General features: G+C 47.5%; 1 protein-coding gene across 1 annotated transcript; it reads left to right on the top strand.

Annotated features, from left to right (window-relative positions):
• Positions 1-14,167: 14,167 nt before the first annotated feature.
• On the top strand, positions 14,168-19,814 carry LOC144128950 (soma ferritin-like). The gene is made up of 3 exons (XM_077662779.1): positions 14,168-14,423; positions 16,137-16,409; positions 19,541-19,814. The coding sequence occupies exons 1-3, from the start codon at positions 14,307-14,309 to the stop codon at positions 19,679-19,681; spliced, it is 531 nt and encodes a 176-aa protein (XP_077518905.1). The 5' UTR covers positions 14,168-14,306; the 3' UTR covers positions 19,682-19,814.
• The last annotated feature ends 2,474 nt before the right edge of the window (positions 19,815-22,288 follow it).

Genomic DNA, 22,288 nt, shown 5'->3' with positions numbered 1-22,288 from the left:
ATTTCCTATTGTTTACGCACTCCGCATAATTATTTTAATGCGTGCGCATATGAAAATAAAACGTTTAATTTCCTGTTTGTTCATGTTCAGGGACAGCTGAACTGTGCCTAAATATAAATAATTAGACGCTTTCATAGTGTCTGTTGTTCACGCGTGGGACGACCGTATACGAATATAGCAGCTGAAACTGATCAAAACTCGCCTCCAGAGCCCTACAGTAAGGCGTCCTTCAGAGCCTGAGTCACATCGGTGCGTTAAATCCCCGTAAACCAAACCAAACCGAACCATTCGGTTTCTAAATTCGGTACTCACATTCGCATTTGGTGCTCCAGCCTTTACGAAATAGACCTTGATGCGATGCTGTAAGTTGCAATAGTCGCACTCTGCGAAGTTAATGTAACGACTTTCGACGTAAGGTACAGTAGTGCTATATATGTAGTAGTTGAAGATCAGAAACGGATGTGGGCGAGCGGGCTATCTTTAACATTGGGCTGTCACGAAGGTTTATAGTTACTGGAGTGGGGTATTGCGAAAAGAAAAATTCTTGGGCTGCTTTGTGCCCTCGTAAGCGGTGTTCCCTTCGAGCGCGTTATACAGCGAAAATTCTAATAGCAGAAATAGTAGCCCATCTGCTTATCGCGAACTATAAGATGCAATCAGTATGGTAAGAAGTGCATCAGAAAAAGTCTGATAGTTATTAGATCCCTTGACGCTGTGGCGTAGCATTTGCAGAGCCAACTCCGCAACCGAAGTCTCCATTTAGAGCACGCGTACACGTCATTTGGGAGCACAGCGCCGCCTTAAGGATATGCAGAGGCCAAAACATCGAGTCTACACTTACCGTGTTAAATGTGCAACCTTTATTGAGCTTGTACAGCCACGCTGAACAGTGTAGCCACATACTACACACTAGTTGCGAATCGTTGATCAGCGCAGCTATTCAGATACATTACAAGGTTTTCGTTAAGAGAGGCGCAAAACTTGTCAGCTTTGCCTGTGACATTCTATTAACTGAAGAAACACCTGCCGTCAGAGAAAGAAATGCCGTTCTTGTTTCAAACTGCACTATATCAGCGTCAAATGAAACACGAAAAAGCTAACTATATAAACGAGAACAACAATACGAGGAAATTTTAGTTGAGAGTGTTTGCATCGGTTAGTGCACTTGATTTTCTCTTCGGTGGTACAAAAAGGCTGCATGGAAGGTTTACGAAAATTGCCTGTAATTCTTATCCAGCAGTTAATATTTTGTGTTCTTGGCGTTACAGTTACCCTATTCGCGTCTAATTTGACGCTTATTGCATGTTGTTTCCCCTTCGACTAATTCAAACGCGTATCAAACTAATGAGAGACCTACAGCATATACAAGAATGTGTTAGGGCCAATACATACTCATTTGCCACGCTTCAATATGAAGGTGTCTATCCGCCGTGGAGAAGACTCACGAATTCAAAGGTACAATTAACCCTTCAGCAATGAAAAGTTTACTGTGGTTTCCAACACAAACAGCGCGAAATTTCGCGTTTCTCAGGTACGAGAGTTATGCGGCGCACCGAGGACTAGCGAGCCACCACGAGGTGGGGTTGCTGGTGTCCCGAACATCGATATGCCGCCTTTGATTATCAAAACTACTTCCATGGGTACGCATCAATGATTTACACCCCCAGACCAATGCATGAACTATATGCATCTCGATTGATTTTTTGATTGATTGATTGACCGGTTGATTGATTGACTGATTTATTGATTGATTGATTGATTGATTGATTGATTGGTTGATTGATTGATTGAGTGAGTGAGTGAGTGAGTGAGTGAGTGAGTGAGTGAGTGAGTGAGTGAGTGAGTGAGTGAGTGAGTGAGTGAGTGAGTGAGTGAGTGAGTAAGCGAGCGAACATATTTGTTCTGTTCTTTGTTCGTGCACGCACGCATACCACCTGGGTACAGCCTCCATAGTCCGGGTGCGCATCTGCTGAGAACGCGTCGTCCATAGCGGCGGGCATACGGTGGTTCTAATCCGGAAAGTGCGGCACATCCACGAGACAGGCGAGAGAGCTGCCGCGACTCTGTTTACGCTCCCACGATAGACGAATGCGGCGTCGCGAGTCTCTTCGGTTTCAGCGCCTCCCTCGCGAGCTGCTGCCGGCGTACACGCATTCCGGAGTGAACGCGATCGGAAGGAAGACATGGGGGATACCCCTAGCACGACGGCGTCTGAGCACTGAGCAGGCGTTGAGAGAAGGACAGAAACGGATCAGAAACTGCTGCCTCCTTGGTTTCCATTTCGTCGCTGCCCCCACGTGCACGGTTATAAACAGCAGAGAGAGAGCATAAGAAGGAAGAAAAGAACAAATGAAAAGGGAATGGTTCCTCGGAGGGAGGACAAAGAAAGCGAATTTTCATGTCTGCGTTTACGATCGGCCACTAAGGAAATAGAGAAAGAAAAAAAACACATGGTGGCCACTCAGCCCTGTACACAGACTTGAAGTATTGATACAACGCTTTTCTGGCTTGGCTAAAGGTCAAGATAAGGCTCCGGACTCTAATCCTCCACGGAGGGAGAGGACTTCCGCCGGCACAGGGCCGCCTGCGTGAACAGGCAGTAAAGGAACGCAGACCCATCAAAAATCATTAATGCGGAAATGCTGTTTTAATCAAACAACTATTTTATTTGGCATTTTAAGGAACATTCAATATTCCATCAGGATTCATTCCAAAGAGTCGATCACCACTGTTTAGTCATTGGTCGAGTTGCTCTTCTGCGCAGCTTCATTTGTTGCTGGTTGCAAGATTGAAGTAATGCAGCTTTTATTCGCCTAGTAAAATACTCTTTCATCATATGATGATCAGTCTCCAACTTCTGTCATCGTATATCTCTTATTGTCGATCACTCATTAAAGCTCTCTCTGCGCTTAACCACTCGCTCACTTCTCCCTCTTATATTCCGGGGCTGAGGGTCAGAATAATGGTGCTGCTCGACTTCTGTAACGTATAGAGACCCTTGGTATAGGCACCTATTTCTTAGTAACCAACATCCAGAAGCGCCCCTGTGGCCCCTCTGACACATGTTGAGAAGCCCCATATCCTCCTGCCAGAACACTCCACTCCGTCGGTTTAGGTTTAGCCACGCTGCTGTCTTGTTGAGATAACGAACGAATTAAAGAGAAAACAGGCTCAGACGTAACTGTATACGGGGCTGGTAGATGTATAGTTGAGGTTTCCGTCTTGTGCACCCACAATCCAGCCTTCTATGTCATCCGTCTATAATAACACAATACTCGAAGCTGCTGTGTAACGTTGTAATGTCCGCGTATATTAAAAATTCTTGATCCCTAAAAGGACTCCGCATGCTGTCTACTTATATGTCGCACGGAAACTTCAGCGAGCCATGCATGCGTTGTAGCGGTGTTTTGAATATGTAAACGTATACTGCGCAGACGACAAAATGCGCCTCCGAGGATAACGAGGGGTCGCTAAGTTCGACTAACAGCTAGATGAGCGGCAAAGAAAGAAAGAAAGAAAGAAAGAAAGAAAGGAGAAAGGAAGAAAGAAAGAAAGAAAGAAAGAAAGAAAGAAAGAAAGAAAGAAAGAAAGAAAGAAAGAAAGAAAGAAAGAAAGAAAGAAAGAAAGAAGACAGTGGGGACCCCACGTGGCCATGGCATGTCTGTCGTCTTTGCTCGCTCGCCGCGGGCGGTCCCGAGTACAACGCTGGCGTCGTAACGCACAACACCGAGGGCTAGCTGCGAGTGCTGCGGCAGCAGCCAGCGCACCTTGAACGGCGTCCACGTCGGCAAGCTCTCTCCAAAACAGCATTCTTGTCGTCGCAATCGCGGCGTTGTTAACAGCGATCCTGCCAAGAATAAGCTTCTCGCCGCCGGCCTCCGCGCACGCGTTAGAGGTCGTTCCCATCGACCTGCTTGCTTGCCAGTTGGCCTTTGGTGAGGTCTCGCTCCGGCGGACATTTTCCTGCCTTCCGCCAAAGTTCCGCAGTCATTTTTTGTGGCGCGCCGAAGGAAGGCGTGGACGCACTGTCACCTTTTGTTCGTGTGCATTTACAGCTGTGAAGGCGGAGGACAGTCGTGGGATGCTGCTATTCTGTTTATAAGATTTACACATGTCCGTTCCTTCCCAAGGTGTTGCAAAAGGGGCGCCGACAACGATAACCCTCAATACTGGCTATAGAGAGAAGTGGCAGAATTAGCGTACTCAATTTCTGCTTTCTCGAGGCAGGTGGGCTTAGTCTTTTTAAGACAGAAAAGCCTTCACCGGCTGCAAAAACGCATTTTCTCTTCTTTTCTGAACGCGGGATTTGGTGCATTGGTCCTGTCGCTTTCAATACAGTTTATTAGGTTGAATTACTTGAATTGAAGAAGAGGCCTGCTTTAATATATCGTATTATGCCTGTCTGCAGAGCAGCATAAGCAACATTGCAACTTTTTTTTTCCCTGTGCATGCTGCCGTAGCCAAAAGGCGTGGAGCAAGGCGATCGCGGCACTCTTGAAAGGCACTATGAACCAGAATTTATGTACTTATAAAGCAGACCGACACAGCCTTAAAAACATAAGGTTTTACTGACGTCTCGACTGCTCTTCAGAGTGCTACATGATTTTTCCAGACGAGTATTTATAGGGGTTGGAAAAAATCTGCTACAGTGCGCCAGAGTTAACCCCCACCTCCCAAAATAAAGAACAAAATAAAAATAAAAAGAAATTTAAAAATGGCACCTACGCGCTTGGCGCGTGATGAGTCACAGTCCAGAAGGCAGCTAACCAGGCAAAAAACTCGCGGTTTCCTAATCGCTTTTGCAGCTGTAGTGAGTGTACGTGTAGCGAGGTCTTCACAGGAGGCCTGGTTTTGATGCCTCCTCGAGGAAGACACGTAGAAAGATGGAGACAAAGGCGCGGGGGCGGGGGGGGGGGGGATACATTTAGAAGCCAACGTTTAATGATGAGGCTCGTCTGAAAGCTGACCGAAGAAATGGCACACAAAAAGAATGCACAGATGTTAAGCGTGGCGTATGTAAGCCAGGTATAGAGCAGCGTATACGTCTGAGAATAACGACAAGGAACATGTGACTGACTTCTTATTGATTACCAGGCCAATAAAGTGAACCGTACACCTGGACGACGGAGGCAGTGAAAGAACTTTACCACTGCCATAATATCTCCATGGCTATATGTAGGATAAAATGAAACAAAGGGAAGAGAAAGCAGACGTAAACTTGAAATGGGTTTCGAACCCGACAGCGGCGGCTGCGTTTTTATGGAGGAAAAACGCTAAGGCGCCCGTGTGCTGTGCGATGTCAGTGCACGTTAAAGATCCTCAGGTGGTCGAAATTATTCCGGAGCCCTCCACTACGGCACCTCTCTCTTCCTTTCTTCTTTCATTCCCTCCTTTACCCTTCCCTTACGGCGCGGTTCAGGTGTCCAACGATATATGAGACAGATACTGAGATTCCTTCCCCCCAAAACCTATTATTATTATTATTATTATTATTATTATTATTATTATTATTATTATTATTATTATTATTATTTCAAAAAGTTCAATGCGTGCGCACAGGATACATCACGCCTGCTTTTGCTTCCAGTTCTTTATCGAATCTATAAGCTCACCCTATTCACTATCTGTTAAATGAAACTGCGTTTCGTTCAACACACATTACTGAATACTGAAGAAAAATCTTCACAAACAGGCCGATGGCAAAAAAACAGCAGAAAAGGAAGCAGGGAAAGTTCACCATTACCGCTCCTAAAAAACTGACGTCATAAAATGGCATTCTTCATGCTCCCAGCTCCCAGAGTTCCTTAGTTCCAGTTACAGTTCCAAAAACTTTTATTTCCATCAGAAATGGAGGCCCTCTACTCCCTACCCCTGGCGCGCAGGCCTATAGGGGCAGAGGCCAGGGCCTCCGCGACTAGATGCAGGCAAAGAGTTGTTGGCTCTTAGCATTGTACAGTGACGTCACTCTAATTACACGTAGTACGTCGGCCGGCACAGTGAAGACAAAACCAACTGGTAACGTCCTCGCTTGAGAGCGCGGTACTGTGAACAGGACAGCGAAGTAGTATTAAAAGAACCGCGTATTTCATTAGCCGAATACTGTCTGCACGAACATGTCATACTAACTGTTGTAAACTTAAATGCAGCGGCTTAAATGTTTCTGCATTAACCTGTACGGCAGCTAATACTCGTTTAGACTGTCATGCGGCACTCATTTGCATGGAGGAGCCATACGCTTTTATAATAATAATAATAATTGGTTTTTGGTGGAAAGGAAAATGGCGCAGTATCTGTCTCATATATCGTTGGACACCTGAACCGCGCCGTAAGGGAAGGGATGAAGGGGGGAGTGAAAGAAGAAAGGAAGAGAGAGGTGCCGTAGTGGAGGGCTCCGGAATAATTTCGACCACCTGGGGATCTTCAACGTGCACTGACATCGCACAGCACACGGGCGCCTTAGCGTTTTTCCTCCATAAAGACGCAGCCGCCGCGGTCGGGTTCGAACCCGGGAACTCCGGATCAGTAGTCGAGCGCCCTAACCACTGAGCCACCGCGGCGGGGCATACGCTTTTACAAATGAGCCCAAAATTTGATCTCTTTGCCGACCTTGTGAAAGCTTTTCGGAAAAGGGAAAGTTGAGCTGTGGCCAAGCATATTTAGGCACCTGCACATCTTTTCGTTCTGTGAGGCGCCTTAGCGTTTTTATGGAGGAAAAACGCTAAGGCGCCCGTGTGCTGTGCGATGTCAGTGCACGTTGAAGATCCCCAGGTGGTCGAAATTATTCCGGAGCCCTCCACTACGGCACCTCTTCCTTTCTTCTTTCACTCCCTTCTTTATCCCTTCCCTTACGGCGCGGTTCAGGTGTCCAACGATATATGAGACAGATACTGCGCCATTTCCTTTCCCCCAAAACCAATTATTATTATCATTATGAGAGCACGATTGTTCCATGATAATAATAATAATTGGTTTTTTGGGGAACGGAAATGGCGCAGTATCTGTCTCATATATCGTTGGACACCTGAACCGCGCCGTAAGGGAAGGAATAAAGGAGGGAGTGAAAGAAGAAAGGAAGAATGAGGTGCCGTAGTGGAGGGCTCCGGAATAATTTCGACCACCCGGGGATCTTTAACGAGCACTGACATCGCACAGCACACGGGCGCCTTAGCGTTTTTCCTCCATAAAAACGCAGCCGCCGCGGTCGGGTTCGAACCCGGGAACTCCGGATCAGTAGTCGAGCGCCCTAACCACTGAGCCACCGCGGCGGGGCATACGCTTTTACAAATGAGCCCAAAATTTGATCTCTTTGCCGACCTTGTGAAAGCTTTTCGGAAAAGGGAAAGTTGAGCTGTGGCCAAGCATATTTAGGCACCTGCACATCTTTTCGTTCTGTGAGGCGCCTTAGCGTTTTTATGGAGGAAAAACGCTAAGGCGCCCGTGTGCTGTGCGATGTCAGTGCACGTTGAAGATCCCCATGTGGTCGAAATTATTCCGGAGCCCTCCACTACGGCACCTCTTCCTTTCTTCTTTCACTCCCTTCTTTAGCCCTTCCCTTACGGCGCGGTTCAGGTGTCCAACGATATATGAGACAGATACTGCGCCATTTCCTTTCCCCCAAAACCAATTATTATTATCATTATGAGAGCACGATTGTTCCATGATAATAATAATAATTGGTTTTTTGGGGAACGGAAATGGCGCAGTATCTGTCTCATATATCGTAGGACACCTGAACCGCGCCGTAAGGGAAGGAATAAAGGAGGAAGTGAAAGAAGAAAGGAAGAATGAGGTGCCGTAGCGGAGGGCTCCGGAATAATTTCGACCACCTGGGGATCTTTAACGTGCACTGACATCGCACAGCACACGGGCGCCTTAGCGTTTTTCCTCCATAAAAACGCAGCCGCCGCGGTCGGGTTCGAACCCGGGAACTCCGGATCAGTAGTCGAGCGCCCTAACCACTGAGCCACCGCGGCGGGTGTCGATTGTTCCATGCCACGAGCAAACTATAGCTATGTTCAAGACAACGCTCGTCGCCGCACGTGACGCTGAAAATCCAACCCGTTCACCTATTATCTTCGAGCAGCGCAGGCACGACCCGCAGGAGTGTTCTCAATGACTTCCGCGCCCGACGGCTTATCTAATCAGGCAAGGACAGTGCTCGGTCGCCTGCAGAAAAGGCGCGTGAAAATGTGCATGCACACAATGCCGCGGCTGCTCGGATGGCCGGTGTTTAGGGGTGTGCGAATAGTGCTTTTTCGAAGCGGAATCCAATGCGAATAGGGTAGCTTTGATATACCGAATCGAATACGAATGGTGTAGTTAAAGACCGAATCGGATGTCAATTGCATATTTGCGTGATTATTCGATGGTTGCATGAATATTCGCGCAAGACGAATATTCACGCGAAGCAGCGAAGTGCTAGCAGCGGCGCTATAAGTCGTAGCGTTAGAACTGTAGCTGTCGAAAAACACGACACTGATCTCCACGATAGGGCGCGAAACACGAATTAACTCTAGTATATGAATTCTATGACAGTCATGTCACATACACTTCTCAGGACGACAGCTAACAGACTAATAGCGTCAAATCTGAGTTGACGAGAGTGACGATGGCTAAAGCCATGGCCTAGAAGAAGCTTGAAGAAATTGGAAAGAAGGAAGAAATTACCTTGAACACCTCTCGCGAAAAATCCTTGGCTACGTGCCTGACGATTCTATTTGTTCCGAATAATTTTGAACATGCGCTATTTGATTCGTACAGCGAATCAAATAGAAGGACGTTCTATTGGCTATTCGAAAATTTCGAATATTTGCACACCCCTACCATTGCGGAGAACATCAACGGAGTAGGCGTTGCGTTGGCAACTCACAGTTTTCAAGATTGCTGCGCCCATCAGTTGAACTCGAAATGGTCCACAGATTGTGAGGTGGCTCTTACTGCGGGCAAGGAGAGACAACGAGGGCTTTGCGCTCGTGCTCTTCATTCGGTACAATCAGTCAATAAACTTAGCCAATCAGTCAGTTGGCCATTTAGTTGATTAAACCACCAGTCCGTCAGTTTTCCATATAAGGAAATTATACCGCTGCAGCATATTGTACGTCACAGCATTCGTGAAGGGCACCATGTTTTCGAACGGACAACTGCATATCACGATTCTGGCAGGAAATTACATGCTGCAGTTTCATGCATCGCAATATCCGTTTTCTGACGGTCATCCAGCTGATGGAGGTCACAGCATGCCTAGTACTCTCTGCAAGCTAAGTAGAAAATTGATGAAGTCACCATTAATTACACATTTCCCACGCGCTGAAGTAAGGTTTCATATCATGGTCATCTATATGACATATGGTTTGGTTTGGTTTGGTTTATGATGTTTAACGTCCCAAAGCGACTCAGGCTATGAGGGAGGCCGTAGTGAAGGGCTCCGGGAATTTCGATCACCTGGGGTTCGTTAACGTGCACTGACATCGCACAGTACACGGGCCTCTAGAATTTCGCCTCCATCGAAATATATGACATATGGTTGCCGAACGGTGGCACGAAAAACTGAAGGATTGCTGAATCACAACCTGTCATTCGGCAGCACATTGTGCGAGCAATAAAATTAATTATGGTTGACAATCAGGGCACTGTGTGTCTTCGTCTACCTGCTGTCCTGCGTTGTTTCCAGTGGTCATTGAGTCAATGGGAACTTATTAAAAAAGACGAATAAAAAGCCATCGCGCCAGTAACCGTACTTCATAAGCCGAAAGGGGTTCGCCTTCTCAGAATGCTGTTGCTCGCTTGTTGCGACAGCGGCTCGTGAAAAGAGCAGGGTGCGAACCTAGCAACGCTCAAAGGTTACCACGCTTAACTAGACAGAGACACTCGGCAACAAGATTATCGCTTTGACGAAGTGCGGTGAGGCACCATTGTGTGTTTAAACTGGCTGTATCAGCCTATATGCTACAAATCAGTTGCGTGTCCTCTCACCTGTTTGTGCCAAAAGAGCTGATCCTTCGCGGCAGTGTTCAGTCTCTTATCGGGGCTCTTTGTGTGAACGGCTTACGACAGGTGGTGTCACTCGCAAAGACAAAAGCCGACGCCCTTATCGCGTCTATCGCAGGCACAACAATGAGTTGGTCTACGTACCTTTCGTCACGTCACATATGAGTTCTTTAGCTGCAATGAAGCCTGCGGCATTGCATTGGCTTTAAAGAACTGCACGGAACATATCTGCATGTACATGAAAACATATAGGTTTCCAACTAATACAGGTTCTACAAATTTAAGTGTCTGCAGATTTGTAGGCACTTACTTACTTTACAGAGTAAAAAGATGCCCGGGTCTCCTGCATTGCGTTTACCTGCGTGTAGATATGTTCAGTAACAGTTCCGTACACTTGGATCCGACGAAAGGGAGCATATGATATTCAACAGGGCACCGACATCCTGCAAAGAAAGGCAGTCTTAATTTAGGCACGCATGAATACTAAGCAGAGTAGCGCAATAGATTAATTAAACTCGGTCGGCGTTGTAAAATATCAAACATGCGGATGCAATGGTGTGTACTTGACCGTTCTTCACGAAGAGCACTGGAGCTGCGGCAGCGAGCTCGATGAAAAAAAATTAAAACCAAGTGACGCAATGGTTTCACTGACGACATTCTGCTTGCTTCATAGCTATAGAATCACTATAATCTCATCTGTAAATAATGCTGCGCGTATGAAATCGGTAAAAAGTAGAGCTCACGCTTGTGATGTCCTATTGCAGCACGATAAAAGTTGTAGGCGTGTGCTGACAAGCTGTGCAGTATGAGTGACGACATACCGGTTTAGAAAAAAAAAAAAACGTCTTGAGTTGGCTGAAGGTGTATTTCCCCCCCACACGAGGTGAAGACGGGATCACGGACGCGTAGTGATTTTCTAAGATGCATGGCCGCAGTGGAAGCAGTACCATCACATATGTAATCAGGGATTCTACAGCTTCGACGCATGAAACTGTGTGAGCCAAATGACTAGGTCAGGCAATTTTTTTTTTCCAGTTCCTTTATTTTTACTCCAGCCATCGCGACAGCATGACACAAGCTTCGCGATTCGCCGTGGCTAAGCTGTCGATCGATCATTGCCTTCTTTACATCGGTAGCAGCTCTAGTCTGAACTTCATATTTACTAATCACTCTCCTTTTCCTTTATTTTGCACTTGTGCACCCTTCTTGAGCACATTTGCGGCACAATTAAGTAATCCATGGCGCGGCTGTGACCTGCCGTCTCCCCTTCTGCAGTGTATACCGCCCGCGGCGACGCTCGCTTGCTTTCTGTGTCAGCATAACAGGATCCTTTTCGTCTTTTTTTGGCTTAAGGAGGGGGGGGGGGGGGCGGTAATCTACATTGCCTGCAATGCGGTGTCTGAAGTGATCATGAAGCAAAGCAGATAAAAAGCTATGCGTGCGTGCTTTTCCCTCCAGCCTGTCTTTATACACAGCGCAGACGACCGATCCATCATTCGCGTCCGCTGCTTGTGGAGATTTTCGTCTGCGCGATAATGACAAAATTGACCGACAGATAGTGCTGAACGCATTATATCGCTTATTCTCTCATTTCATCACATTCTTCAGATGAATCCGCAGAAAAAGCCTAGCGAATACCATGAACAGTCATGCTACCCTTGCGTCCACGTCTTCTTCCTTCTGCTGTGGTGTTTGTCGTAGAGCTTACGGTATTTTCCATTGGGCATTTAAACTCCCTTGGACGTCTCCCGGATGTCCTAAACGTGCACAGGACGTCCGAGGCAGTTTCAGTGCCCATTGAGTTTTTGCAAGACACGAGTCACACGCTATGCAAGGTGGTTCATTTCTATGAATGTAGAAGTCGACGAAGTTCTACATATCGGCAAGAAATTCGTTGCTTTCGTGTCTTAAACGGGAGGAAAAATGCTGACCGCCCAGCGTCCGGATCCCCCATAACAAGTACGTGACCAGTGCATAGTTGCGCAAGATCGCCGAGGGACTTTTTCAGACAAGTAGGATGTGCTGTTGCCGCTCAGTTGCATCCCGACGGAGACACACGCGTCACGCGCACTGGCTGAGTCACATTTGGCTCGGCATCACGCGCTCTTCCCGATAACTGCGCTGGCGGAACTGTCGGAATGACTTTGCCCCGACTTAACCATTCAGCGCATACGAAATTTTCGACAGCGTAACTGACTCGTACCCTTGCAGCCACGGCAGTAGTGGCCTGACGTTGCTGCAGCGGCTAGTTAGGAGTTAAAAATAAAGAAGTTTCGGAAACAGCACTAGAAGGAAAGTATACCAGAGTTTCGAGCGTCCGCAAAGGCGAGGAATTGTGACGGGAAAAAGCTGCGCCGCTGTCCCTACAAAGGTAGCCTGAATTACATTCTGACTGGCCAGAAGGCAGGCGAACCTCGGAGTTTTTGATTACGACATATAGTACGAGAGAGGCGCCGTTAACCAAGAGAAAATTCCACACGTAGTCATCTCTGCAAAAGTCGCGTGCCTCCTTCTAGCAGTCGTCAGCTGAGCAGACGTACGTGTTGGCACGTTGCATGCACCTGCAACGACGCGTCAGCTGCGCAGCTGTGCGGTGCTGTAGCCTGTAGCTCTAACTTCCGGGCACGAATGCGCCTCGCGGCTGCCGTGTCCGCTGAACAAGGCGCTCTTCAATGTTCTCAGTTTGAGTGCATGGGGCTTCGCTTTTTTCACTATAGTTTCAGGGTGGATTCATGAGATAGAGAGAGAGAGAGGAAGATAAAAATATGAGCAAAAGTAATGAGGGAAGCTCCCAGTATTCATGAGAACTCTTGGATGGGGCATTTTGGGGAAGAGGAGGGGGTTCTATTTGTATAATCCATTTAGGGGAAGGGGTAATGCGGTTTGCAATGAAAAATTTCTCGCTCCAGTAGTTGGAGGGAGGCGGTCGCCCCCCTCGAAGCCCTTAAATCAGGCCCTGGTTGAATCTAAATGATGTGACTTAAAGGTGATCACTTTAGGCCTATCCCAGCTGTATCAAAACGGTTAGATCGTCGTTTATTGTTGTACCGGAAGTGGAAAAAAAACTCGTCGTCATTGTATTCACCGCCCTTTTTCCTTATCCCTTGGGTAAATCAGGGGAACGTTGGACTAGGACTGACTTTAGCCAGCCGCTGCCGAGTCCTGACACTCGGGCGATCGATCTCAAGACGGTTCAGAGCCTTCAGCCTGCACGTCAGCAACTGTTTTAACGGTCGTATGAGCTCGGTGACCGAGCAAAAAGAATCAGACAACCGGTCGATAGTAACTCTTGATACCCGTTAATCAATTTTCATTGTGTGAGTAGAGTACTCCTTCTCTGGATTGTGTGGCTATTCCCATTTTCATTACCTGTCAGGGTCGATGATATCTGCAGCAGAATCAAAAGAAAAACTGGTAAGACTGACCCCCCGCCCTCCTTTTCCTGTTCACTGCCCGCTTCGTTTGCATCATCATGAGCTTTCGACAACCATTTTTTTCCCACTAAATTTTAGTAGGCTCAAGAAGACGATGGAGCTAAAATAATCTCCCACTGACGCGGAAATGGAACAATGTCAGCTAGTGGCGCATTAATATGGTGGTCCTGTAACAAGCAAGGCTCAAATCGCAGTGCGCCATTTGTGTTTGCGCATGGTGGCCTAGATATGTGTAGTTGAGAGGTTATTTATGCCCTTGTCGACACCTAATCACACACAAAAACACCAGGGCAACAGTTACAAATGGCACGAATACAAATAGGGGCCACGTGCAATAGATATGCTCCTTCACAAAGGTTGGCTGGCATGTGAGTTAAAAGCTGATGTTAGAAACCTGAACTGGTACTTAATTTTAGCCAGACTGTTTCAAGAACGCTTTTAATGCTAAAGTGCGTTCTACAATTGACCTGGAGAACCTCATATGAAACAAAATGGCACAAAAATAAGCACAACGTTCATTGTGGCCAGCTGAATTGACGTCAACCAACATCACGTGACTTTCTAAACTAAGCCAAAAAACATCCAATTTGTGCAAATAAAAAAATATTTTGGCTACCAACAGCTCTAAAGCTTAAAAAGTTCATTTTAGACAGAGCTTAGCAAAATTTTCAAAAATAAGGTAGGGGGAACAAGCAGCTCCTGGAACAGCGGCCGGACGGTATAAAAGCGCGCGCCCCGCCATTTCCGCCATGTTTTGGTCGATGTTATGCTTCAACAGTGATTGAACGAGCATCGCCAAACTGTTTCTCTCTCTCCGAACTCTTCCCAAATCTTTCTTGAATACAAGTACAGTTTGAGATTCCGGACGGGAACAAGACGACGAAGATGGCCGCCACGATGGCCGCCACTCAGCCCCGCCAAAACTACCACATCGATTGCGAGGCCCGCATCAACAAGCAGATCAACATGGAACTCTACGCGAGCTACGTCTACACTTCAATGGTAAAGCAACGCGTCATAAATGTTTCCGCTGGCACATCAGTCGCCTCCGCCTTTTCAGTGAGCTCTGTACGCGAGCTCCGCGTTGCCTGTTATGTTTTCGCTGGAGTGGTACGGATTGCGTCACGACTCACTGATCGGTGATTTAAGCTTTTTGTGCATTCTCATTTGGTGCCAAGCATGCAGAGGGGCTCCGAAAATCCCGATGGGGCTGCATTTCACTTGTACTCGCTTCCAAGTTAAACTTAGTTGTGTTTTCACATCGTACACTGCACGAGACGCGAGCGATCAACTACTACTCACGAAAGTGTATCACGTGCGCACCGTAAGTTTTCGGATAGCGCGTGTGTCAACTTCTCGCTTCCGTCACCGCCCCCCGTGCTACTGAAACTGCGTAGATGGCTTTCGTGGAAACATTCGCCTGTTCCGCATCCTTAGCCCCCGCAATTCCGAAGGCAATCGCTTTTGTTCGGGCCCGTCGCGACTTGTTGGCAGGCGCTGCGTGCTAAATTCGTTAGCAACGTTGCCCAACTCTAGAGCAACCTGTTTGATGCTTATCTTCGTGTCGGCAGTTCCGTCTCTGCGTCCATTAAAAGCAGAAACACTTTCGTCGGCGCTTTGCTGCGTACGTTATATACTCTGACCGTAGGGTAGCTGACCTCGCGTTTAGAGGTTACGTTTTCTGTGCTGTAAATTGCGGCTGCGATTTCAGAGCGGCTGTTTATTTGTTTGTGAGCGATTAAACTTGTCCAGAGCCCACTGTTGCTGCGCTTCAGCCGATCCGAATGCCTAGAAAACTGCTGCTTTTGGGACGTCACTTGTAAAATTGGGTGACGTTTTGAGAGCTGAATCAGTGTTTATGTTAGGTTTATTTTTTTCTATTGGTGGTGGCACGCAGGAGCATGTGCTTTGCGAAGTGACGCTCAATTGCTGTAGCGATAGTTCATGTTCTAGCTGCATGGCTGGAGTATCGTATTCATTGACATGGCAACATGACTAGTTTAGTGTAGGTGATGCAAGTTTCTCGCTTGCGCTTGCTGATGGCTGTAGCTGAAGTGTACAAAGCAATTTTTGGACTCCTTTTTGGTTCATGCTTGCTCGAATCAATTACGCAGCTAGAACACGCTTTTTGCATTTGTTTGTAGGGAGTTTGTCTTCATTTTTGGTTCCTACTACCCTTCTTGCATTCTTCTGTGCTACAGATGTGCAAAGTTAAATTTCTCTGGAGGTGTTTGCCTTTGCCAAGGCAACTTTCATTTTGTGCTATCAATATTGTCATGGGTCGAGCTGGATCACAGTACAAACAACCACAGAACCTGATCTGGTTGGTGCAAACAGAACATGATGCCTGGCCAAGCAGTTTCTGCTAACCTTGAGTACCGTGCCTTTAGACAAAGAAGGAAGAGATTAAAGATGGCGAATGTTTTGAAGATCCCCCAAAGTGAGCTTGAATAAGCATGCATAGCTAGGCAAATTGTTTGGTAGTTGCTCTGGCAATCGTGCCAGCTATGCTACCCTCTAAACCACAATAGGTTGATTCGTTTTATTGGGTTTACCGTTGCAAAGCGACTCAGGCTATGAGGTACGCCAAATTGGAGGGCTCCAGATAATTTCGACCACCTGGAGTTCTTTAACATCTACCTGTATAGTACCACTTTTGCTACTGTGAAGCCCCAGTCCTTGCATGTCTCACTCCTTGTTCACATTATTTCGCAGGCCTACTACTTCGACCGTGATGATGTGGCCCTGCCGGGATTTCACAAGTTCTTCAAGAAGAGTAGTGAGGAGGAGCGTGAGCATGCCGATAAGCTGATGAAGTACCAGAACATGCGTGGAGGGCGTGTTGTGCTGCAGCCAATCCAGAAGCCGTCGCAGGACGAATGGGGCACTGGCCTGGAGGCTATGCAGGCCGCTCTGGAGCTGGAGAAGGCTGTCAACCAGTCGCTGCTTGACCTGCACAAGCTGGCTACTGACCACAACGATGCTCAGGTGCCTTTCTGATGCTCTGTGTGTCATAAAGTGGTGCATCATGTTTTTATAGGCTTGCGACAATGTGAAACAGTGGTAAGAAAGCTAGAGCCAAGCGGTATGCTTTGAAGACCGACCGTGGACTGATGTTTATTAGTGCTAATCAAGACTGTTGACCAAATCGGAAAAATTTACTGCGTAGTTCTTTTCACACCAGACATATTTCTCATGACGAAATCTGCTGGTGAGCTGTCACTTTGAGTAATATGCAGATGAACTCTGATGTGATCGGTAGGAGTGTTGAGAGAGACTACTTGATGGAAGTAAAATGTAACAACGCACATGCGGTGACTTGATACTGCAGCGTGCAACCCCAGGTGGTATGCTACGTGAAAAAATTGTAAGAGCACTCTACTTTCAAATTGCTTTTTTTGCTTGATCACTGTGATCTGTGCTGAGCTCACCCTCTGGCGTCACCTTCTCCTCAAGTTTGCACCAAGAGTGGGCACCGTGTAAAACAGGGAGGGAAGTACTCCAAGGTAATTTTTTTACTGCAAGTGAAATAGGTTCATGAAATCGCACTTGTTGCACCCTTACCGACAGTGGAACTGAATGACGTGGCTTTTTCCAGTGGCAGACGTTTTTAACTTAGTGGTGGCATTGAATCTAGCTTTGTGGCACTCTCGGCGCTGCACCCATTCCTCAGGTGCAGATAAGAAAGCATTACTAAGTACCTTGTGCACATATCTTTTGTTTTCGTTCACAAACATTTTGTAGAAGCATTGTTTTGCCGTTGAGTGGTAGAGGTACTCTAGTTGTAGGATGGGTACAGGACACGTGTAGATGGCTTGCATCGACGTCGTAGTCACAGCCATGTGGGTAGACCCAGGACCACAGTGAAAGTCTATGCATGTAGCTAATCCACTATAATTACCTGCTCCGATGTGCACTGTGGAAGCTAATATGTGGTCAGCTATCACGGGTGCCATGATGCAGGCCATGAATTTTTTTTCTTTCGTTTACTTGTGCAGAGGTTGTACATAGTTCCTACTGCTGCCTACTATCCTGTCATATACTGGCTTTTCTCTCTCTTGCCTGTCCCATTTCTTTCCACTGGCCATATTCAGGCATTCAGTTAATGTGTTAAAGTTTCTGTAGTTGGCACATGTTTTCCTTCATTTTATTTTATTTTCTTAAAACAACAAGGAACGCTTAGAAGCTCTTGCTATCCGAGCTGCACTCCAAAAAATGTGCTGAAAGTCTCGTGTTTTCGCAAGGACTACCGGGAGAGGAAAGTATATAACAGCTGCTTCTTTCTTTGACTCACCTATGAAGCAGACACATGGCAGCTAATGAAAAGGGTACCACTTAAATTGAAGACAATGCAGCAAGCTGTGGAAAGGAAAATGATAGGTGCAATGCTAAGAGAGAGGAAGAGGGCAGAGTGCGGAGAGTTACATCCTAGTCGAAATCAAGAGGAAAGAATGGGCTTGGGCAGGGCATGTAATGCGAAGGCAAGGTAACTAGGGGCTGCGAAACACCGCTTGAACGGATGCCGGTTACACTTCAGATGGATTCTTTATGTCGCACAGATGCTGACTCAAAAAGAATTATGAGAATTGATGCATAGGAACGGGAGTTATTCAATGAAGAAATGTCAAAATACAAGCAAACAAAATGCTGCCCTCAACTTGATTTTCGCGCAGCTTCCCATTCCCATTTCACTCTCCCAATGACGGCACTTGGTGCGACCAATCAGAACAGCCTATCTGAGCACATGGCGGAAGTTTGCACTCCATGGTTGCCTGTTCGCTGTAACTCGTCCATGCCAAGGCTGGCAGCGCCGTTTGCATGATTGCAACAACCATGTGAACGCCCAGCTGACCCAGCGATGCTTCGTCACGTCGACGGCGCAGAAGGGAACACTGATCAGTGACGTTCACCTACTTATGGATCCGAACTCGAGCGCGAGATACTGCGACGGTGTGACAGCCTGCGCAAGATATCAGACACATTTAGCATAGAGCGTACCGCTACTGCTTACTGCCAACCATCGCCATCGCTCCTAGCGCGCTGGTTGGTCATGGCAAGCAAGGAGCGCGCGCTGTTGACGGGAACTTGGCGCCATCTGGTGCCGCCGCCCGGTGATCCCCCACAAGCTGACGATGCGCACTCCCTGCTAAATCTGAAACGAACGCATCCTTCCCTGGGACTGAAACGAACACTTATAGAGTTCAATGGCTCGATCGGACCGATTCCGCAAAGCCGCTACATAGAGAGTAGCCATAAGTGTTCAGTGCTAGGTCGTAGGATGTTTACAGTGAGGCGCAAAGTCCTTCAATGAAAAAAGTAGCCAGAGCCTCAGGTGGTGTATTTTTGTTTTACTTGCTTTACAGTGCTTTTATCTAGGGCAAACAAGTTGGTTTTGTTAATATAATCCAAAACACAAAATCTTGACAAAACATATCTCTAGTTATTAACACAATGTGCAGTATATTTACTCTTTGTCCAATCATCAAGCTCCCACTAAGTGATGTCATATCCGCTGCTAAAAACTGCCACTGTACAGTGACACCGTCAGCGCCATGCATTTGTTTTTGAGAGCTAATTAAAATATCAAAAACTGCAGTATACGCGGTACGGCTGATGCTAATAGCATCACTGTAACTCATTCTATGCAGCCAACAGGCAAAACAATGCACTGAAAATGTGTTTCGGGACCCCTTTAAAGGTAATGGAGTGGATTCCAAGAGAAGTAAAGCGTAGCAGGGGGCGGTAGAAAGTTAGGTGGGCCAATGAGATTATGAAGCTGGCACAAGACAGGGTTAATTGGAGAGGTATGGGAGAGGCCTTTGCCCTGCAGTGGGTGTAGTCAGGCTGGTGATGATGATTGGGAGTCTTTGGCCGATCGCACAGCCAGTAATAGCGTTTGGTGCTCATATGCAAGTGTGCTGTGACTGCGGCCAACTAGCAAGGCGGAGCCCTCACATCCAGCTTCAAAAAATGTGGCGTAGCGGCTTCTCCTAAAGACTTTCCTTCCTCCATGTAAAACCACTACCACGACGGCCACCTTATGTCAACTTATGTGCCAGTTTGCTGTGAAAAGTTGGGGACCTTGCTACTAATACCCTCTTGCATTTCCTGTTGTGCAGCTGTGCGACTTCCTGGAAAGCGAGTACCTGGCCGAACAGGTGAAGGCAATCAAGGAGCTCTCGGACTATGTGACCAACTTGAAGCGTGTTGGCCCTGGTCTGGGAGAGTATATGTTTGACAAGGAGACCCTGAGCGATTAGCCTCGACCAGTTCAAGGGGCTCCTTAAGCAGGCGCAAGCTGCAGTCTGCTTGTTGGTGAAGGGCCTGCACTCGTTGTGCCACCATATACGATTGGCCCTTTCTACTGCGCAACAATAAAATAGTTAAGAGAGAGCAGTTGTCACTTTCGTCCCTCCATTCAGGCTACTGCCCATTTGTAACCTGTCTGGCATGCATTTCCTCTGCATCCATAACTTCATGGTGCTATCCGGCATATATTGCCCCAAAGAAAAAAAAAATTCTGATAGTATACTCTACAGTGTCTCTTACAAGTCGAATGTCACGAGCTTAAGCATGAGCAGTGTACTGCTGTACTGCGTGCTGGAACTTTAAATCTTTTTGAAATGCATACAGACAGCAGTTTCGAATGGAAGCAGGAGGTGCCTAACTTGCAGTCTGTTATACACTGAAGCAGACATTATCACGGCGTTTTACAAGATCTCCAGTGGGTCTGCCTGTTGCTGAGGCCCTCTCGCCGACGTGCTACTTAATGGTGCAGACTGTGTGGTATCATTAATCCCGACAAGCTTTCGCACAAAATGGAGCTACGTCGGTATTCTGGCCTCAGCTGCTCAAGGTTTTATGGTTGCAGCGACGAAGCTAGCGCAGCATACGTGCAAGTAGGAGGCTATGGCAGAACTTGCTGTCTGCGGCGTGCCATTGAGGAAGGAAAGCTTAAGAGTGGCCCTCACTATCGGAGCTTGGTGCACGCCAACGTGTGTGCCGGTAGTCGCGTAGCAAGGGCTACTGGGAGTCTTTGGCTGATGGCGCAGCAGATGGTAACGTTGGGCGTAGCACCATACTCTGCTGAATTGTCTGCTGCGCAAGCGCGCAGAGGTGCTGGCGATGAGGGCCCTCAAGTCCGGCTTGAAAACATGCGACATAACGGCCTCTCCGAAGTTCGTTCCTCCGTGGCGGCCTGCGCACTAGTGGCACCGGCAGGGGCTCTAATTTTCGTTCTCTGTAGTCCCACAATAATTCGTCTATAGCCGCTAGCCCCGTTATACTCAGTGGCACGGGCAGGGACACTTTATTTTTCATTTTTTTTACAGTACCACAATTTTTGTCTATAGTCGCTACAGCGCGGAAGGCAGGCGACACGTCACGTTACCGGCTGGGCCAAGAACGCACCCCATGTGAATGAAATTCAAACTTCTCGTATTGCTGTCATTGGTTCATCACCGACCATTGCAGCAGTTACGCTTTCAACGCTGCTGCTTCCGCTTTTCCTAACCGGCACACATGCATGCACCGACTGGCCTTGTAGCTCGTCGGCAGCGGCACACGCTTGGCCGGTGGTTAACTGCCATTTTAATTCCGCCTTTTTTATCGCATTTTCAGTGTCGCCACGTTCGTGATTAAGGGCAGGGGAGAGGGACCACGGAGCTGGGGAAACGCTCTCCCCAATACATATTTTGACGGTAGGACCGCAGGCGTTCGTAATGAGCGAGCATTCGTTTTAACTGTTGCCTGCGTGACAGTCCTGCGTGACAGCGCTGCGAACCTTTTTTAGTTTAATCCCACAAGCTAGTGTTCCCGATTATACACACAATGCGAGGGCTAGGTCGGTATCATGAATGCGGTCGCTCCAGAGCAAAAGAAGCTGTATCTTCTCTTTCCCATCACTAAAAACATGGACGTGAAATGCCAGCAGCAGAGGTATGTCTAGTTCACCGAACCCCGAGTATCATGGAAACATAGCGTCGTACGAGTCCATCGACCGGGTTACCCCAGCGAGCAGATAAATCACCGACTGTGCGCGTGTGGCCTAAGCAGCGGCGGACACGATGTACCGATCCAACATCTGCAAGATAGCAGAGGCTGAGTAGCGGCTATCTGCAACAAAGTGCATCGCCTCCGAAAGGAACGCCCGATACGACCGCTATCCCGAACGGGGCCTGACCGCGCGTGCCTGTAGAGTGAAGGTCCATTATAGTTTCCAAACTGTTAGGGTCCCCTTTATGTTTTAGGAACTGGCCGGGCCAGTCAGTTTCATTGCAGGTTGGAATAATGCCTATGGAATAGGCAAGGGAAAAGGTCGCGATCAAGGACAAACTACAAAAGAAGGTTTTACCGAGGAGGAATCCAAAATGGAATAGGCGGGTGAGGCAAAACGGGTGGCGTGACAAGGCCGCAACCCGAGAGGCTGTTATGAATTCTGTTCTTTGTTTTACTACTAATAAGTGACAGTCCAGCTCATCGGGGAGCCTCGAAGAGAGACGAGGAGGAACCTGACTTGCGGCTTTTTGCATACGACGACTGAGCTGAGCCTGTTGTTTGACAAGAGGAGGGTGGGAGGGCTGTGCAAAGTCGTAGGCAAGCTGCACCAGCATTTGAAACATCACCAACCAAACCGATATCCGAGGAGATATAATGCCGAAGCTGGCTATGTCCTTCATGATGGGCAGCCACTGCCTCTTAGCGCGGCGGTGCCAAAAGAGAGAGAGAAAAAAAACAAGCACACGAAAGAAAAAAAACAGTCCATCAGGCAAATCTTGCCACCTACATCCATTTCTATTGACGTCACTGCACTCCCCTGCCTAGAACACCAAAGCTCCATGTTGTCACCAGAGCTCCAGACGCCGTTT

Source organism: Amblyomma americanum, chromosome 4 (genome assembly GCF_052857255.1).
Source record: "Amblyomma americanum isolate KBUSLIRL-KWMA chromosome 4, ASM5285725v1, whole genome shotgun sequence".
Classification (NCBI taxonomy): domain Eukaryota; kingdom Metazoa; phylum Arthropoda; class Arachnida; order Ixodida; family Ixodidae; genus Amblyomma; species Amblyomma americanum.
This window is presented reverse-complemented; position numbering and strand designations above follow the sequence as displayed.

Excerpts from the sequence above, each read along its gene's own strand:
- LOC144128950 (XM_077662779.1), top strand. The coding sequence starts at position 14,307 with ATGGCCGCCACGATGGCCGCCACTCAGCCCCGCCAAAACTACCACATC. Across the intron at positions 14,424-16,136 it reads GCTACGTCTACACTTCAATG|GCCTACTACTTCGACCGTGA; the intron begins GTAAAGCAACGC and ends ATTATTTCGCAG. Across the intron at positions 16,410-19,540 it reads CTGACCACAACGATGCTCAG|CTGTGCGACTTCCTGGAAAG; the intron begins GTGCCTTTCTGA and ends CCTGTTGTGCAG.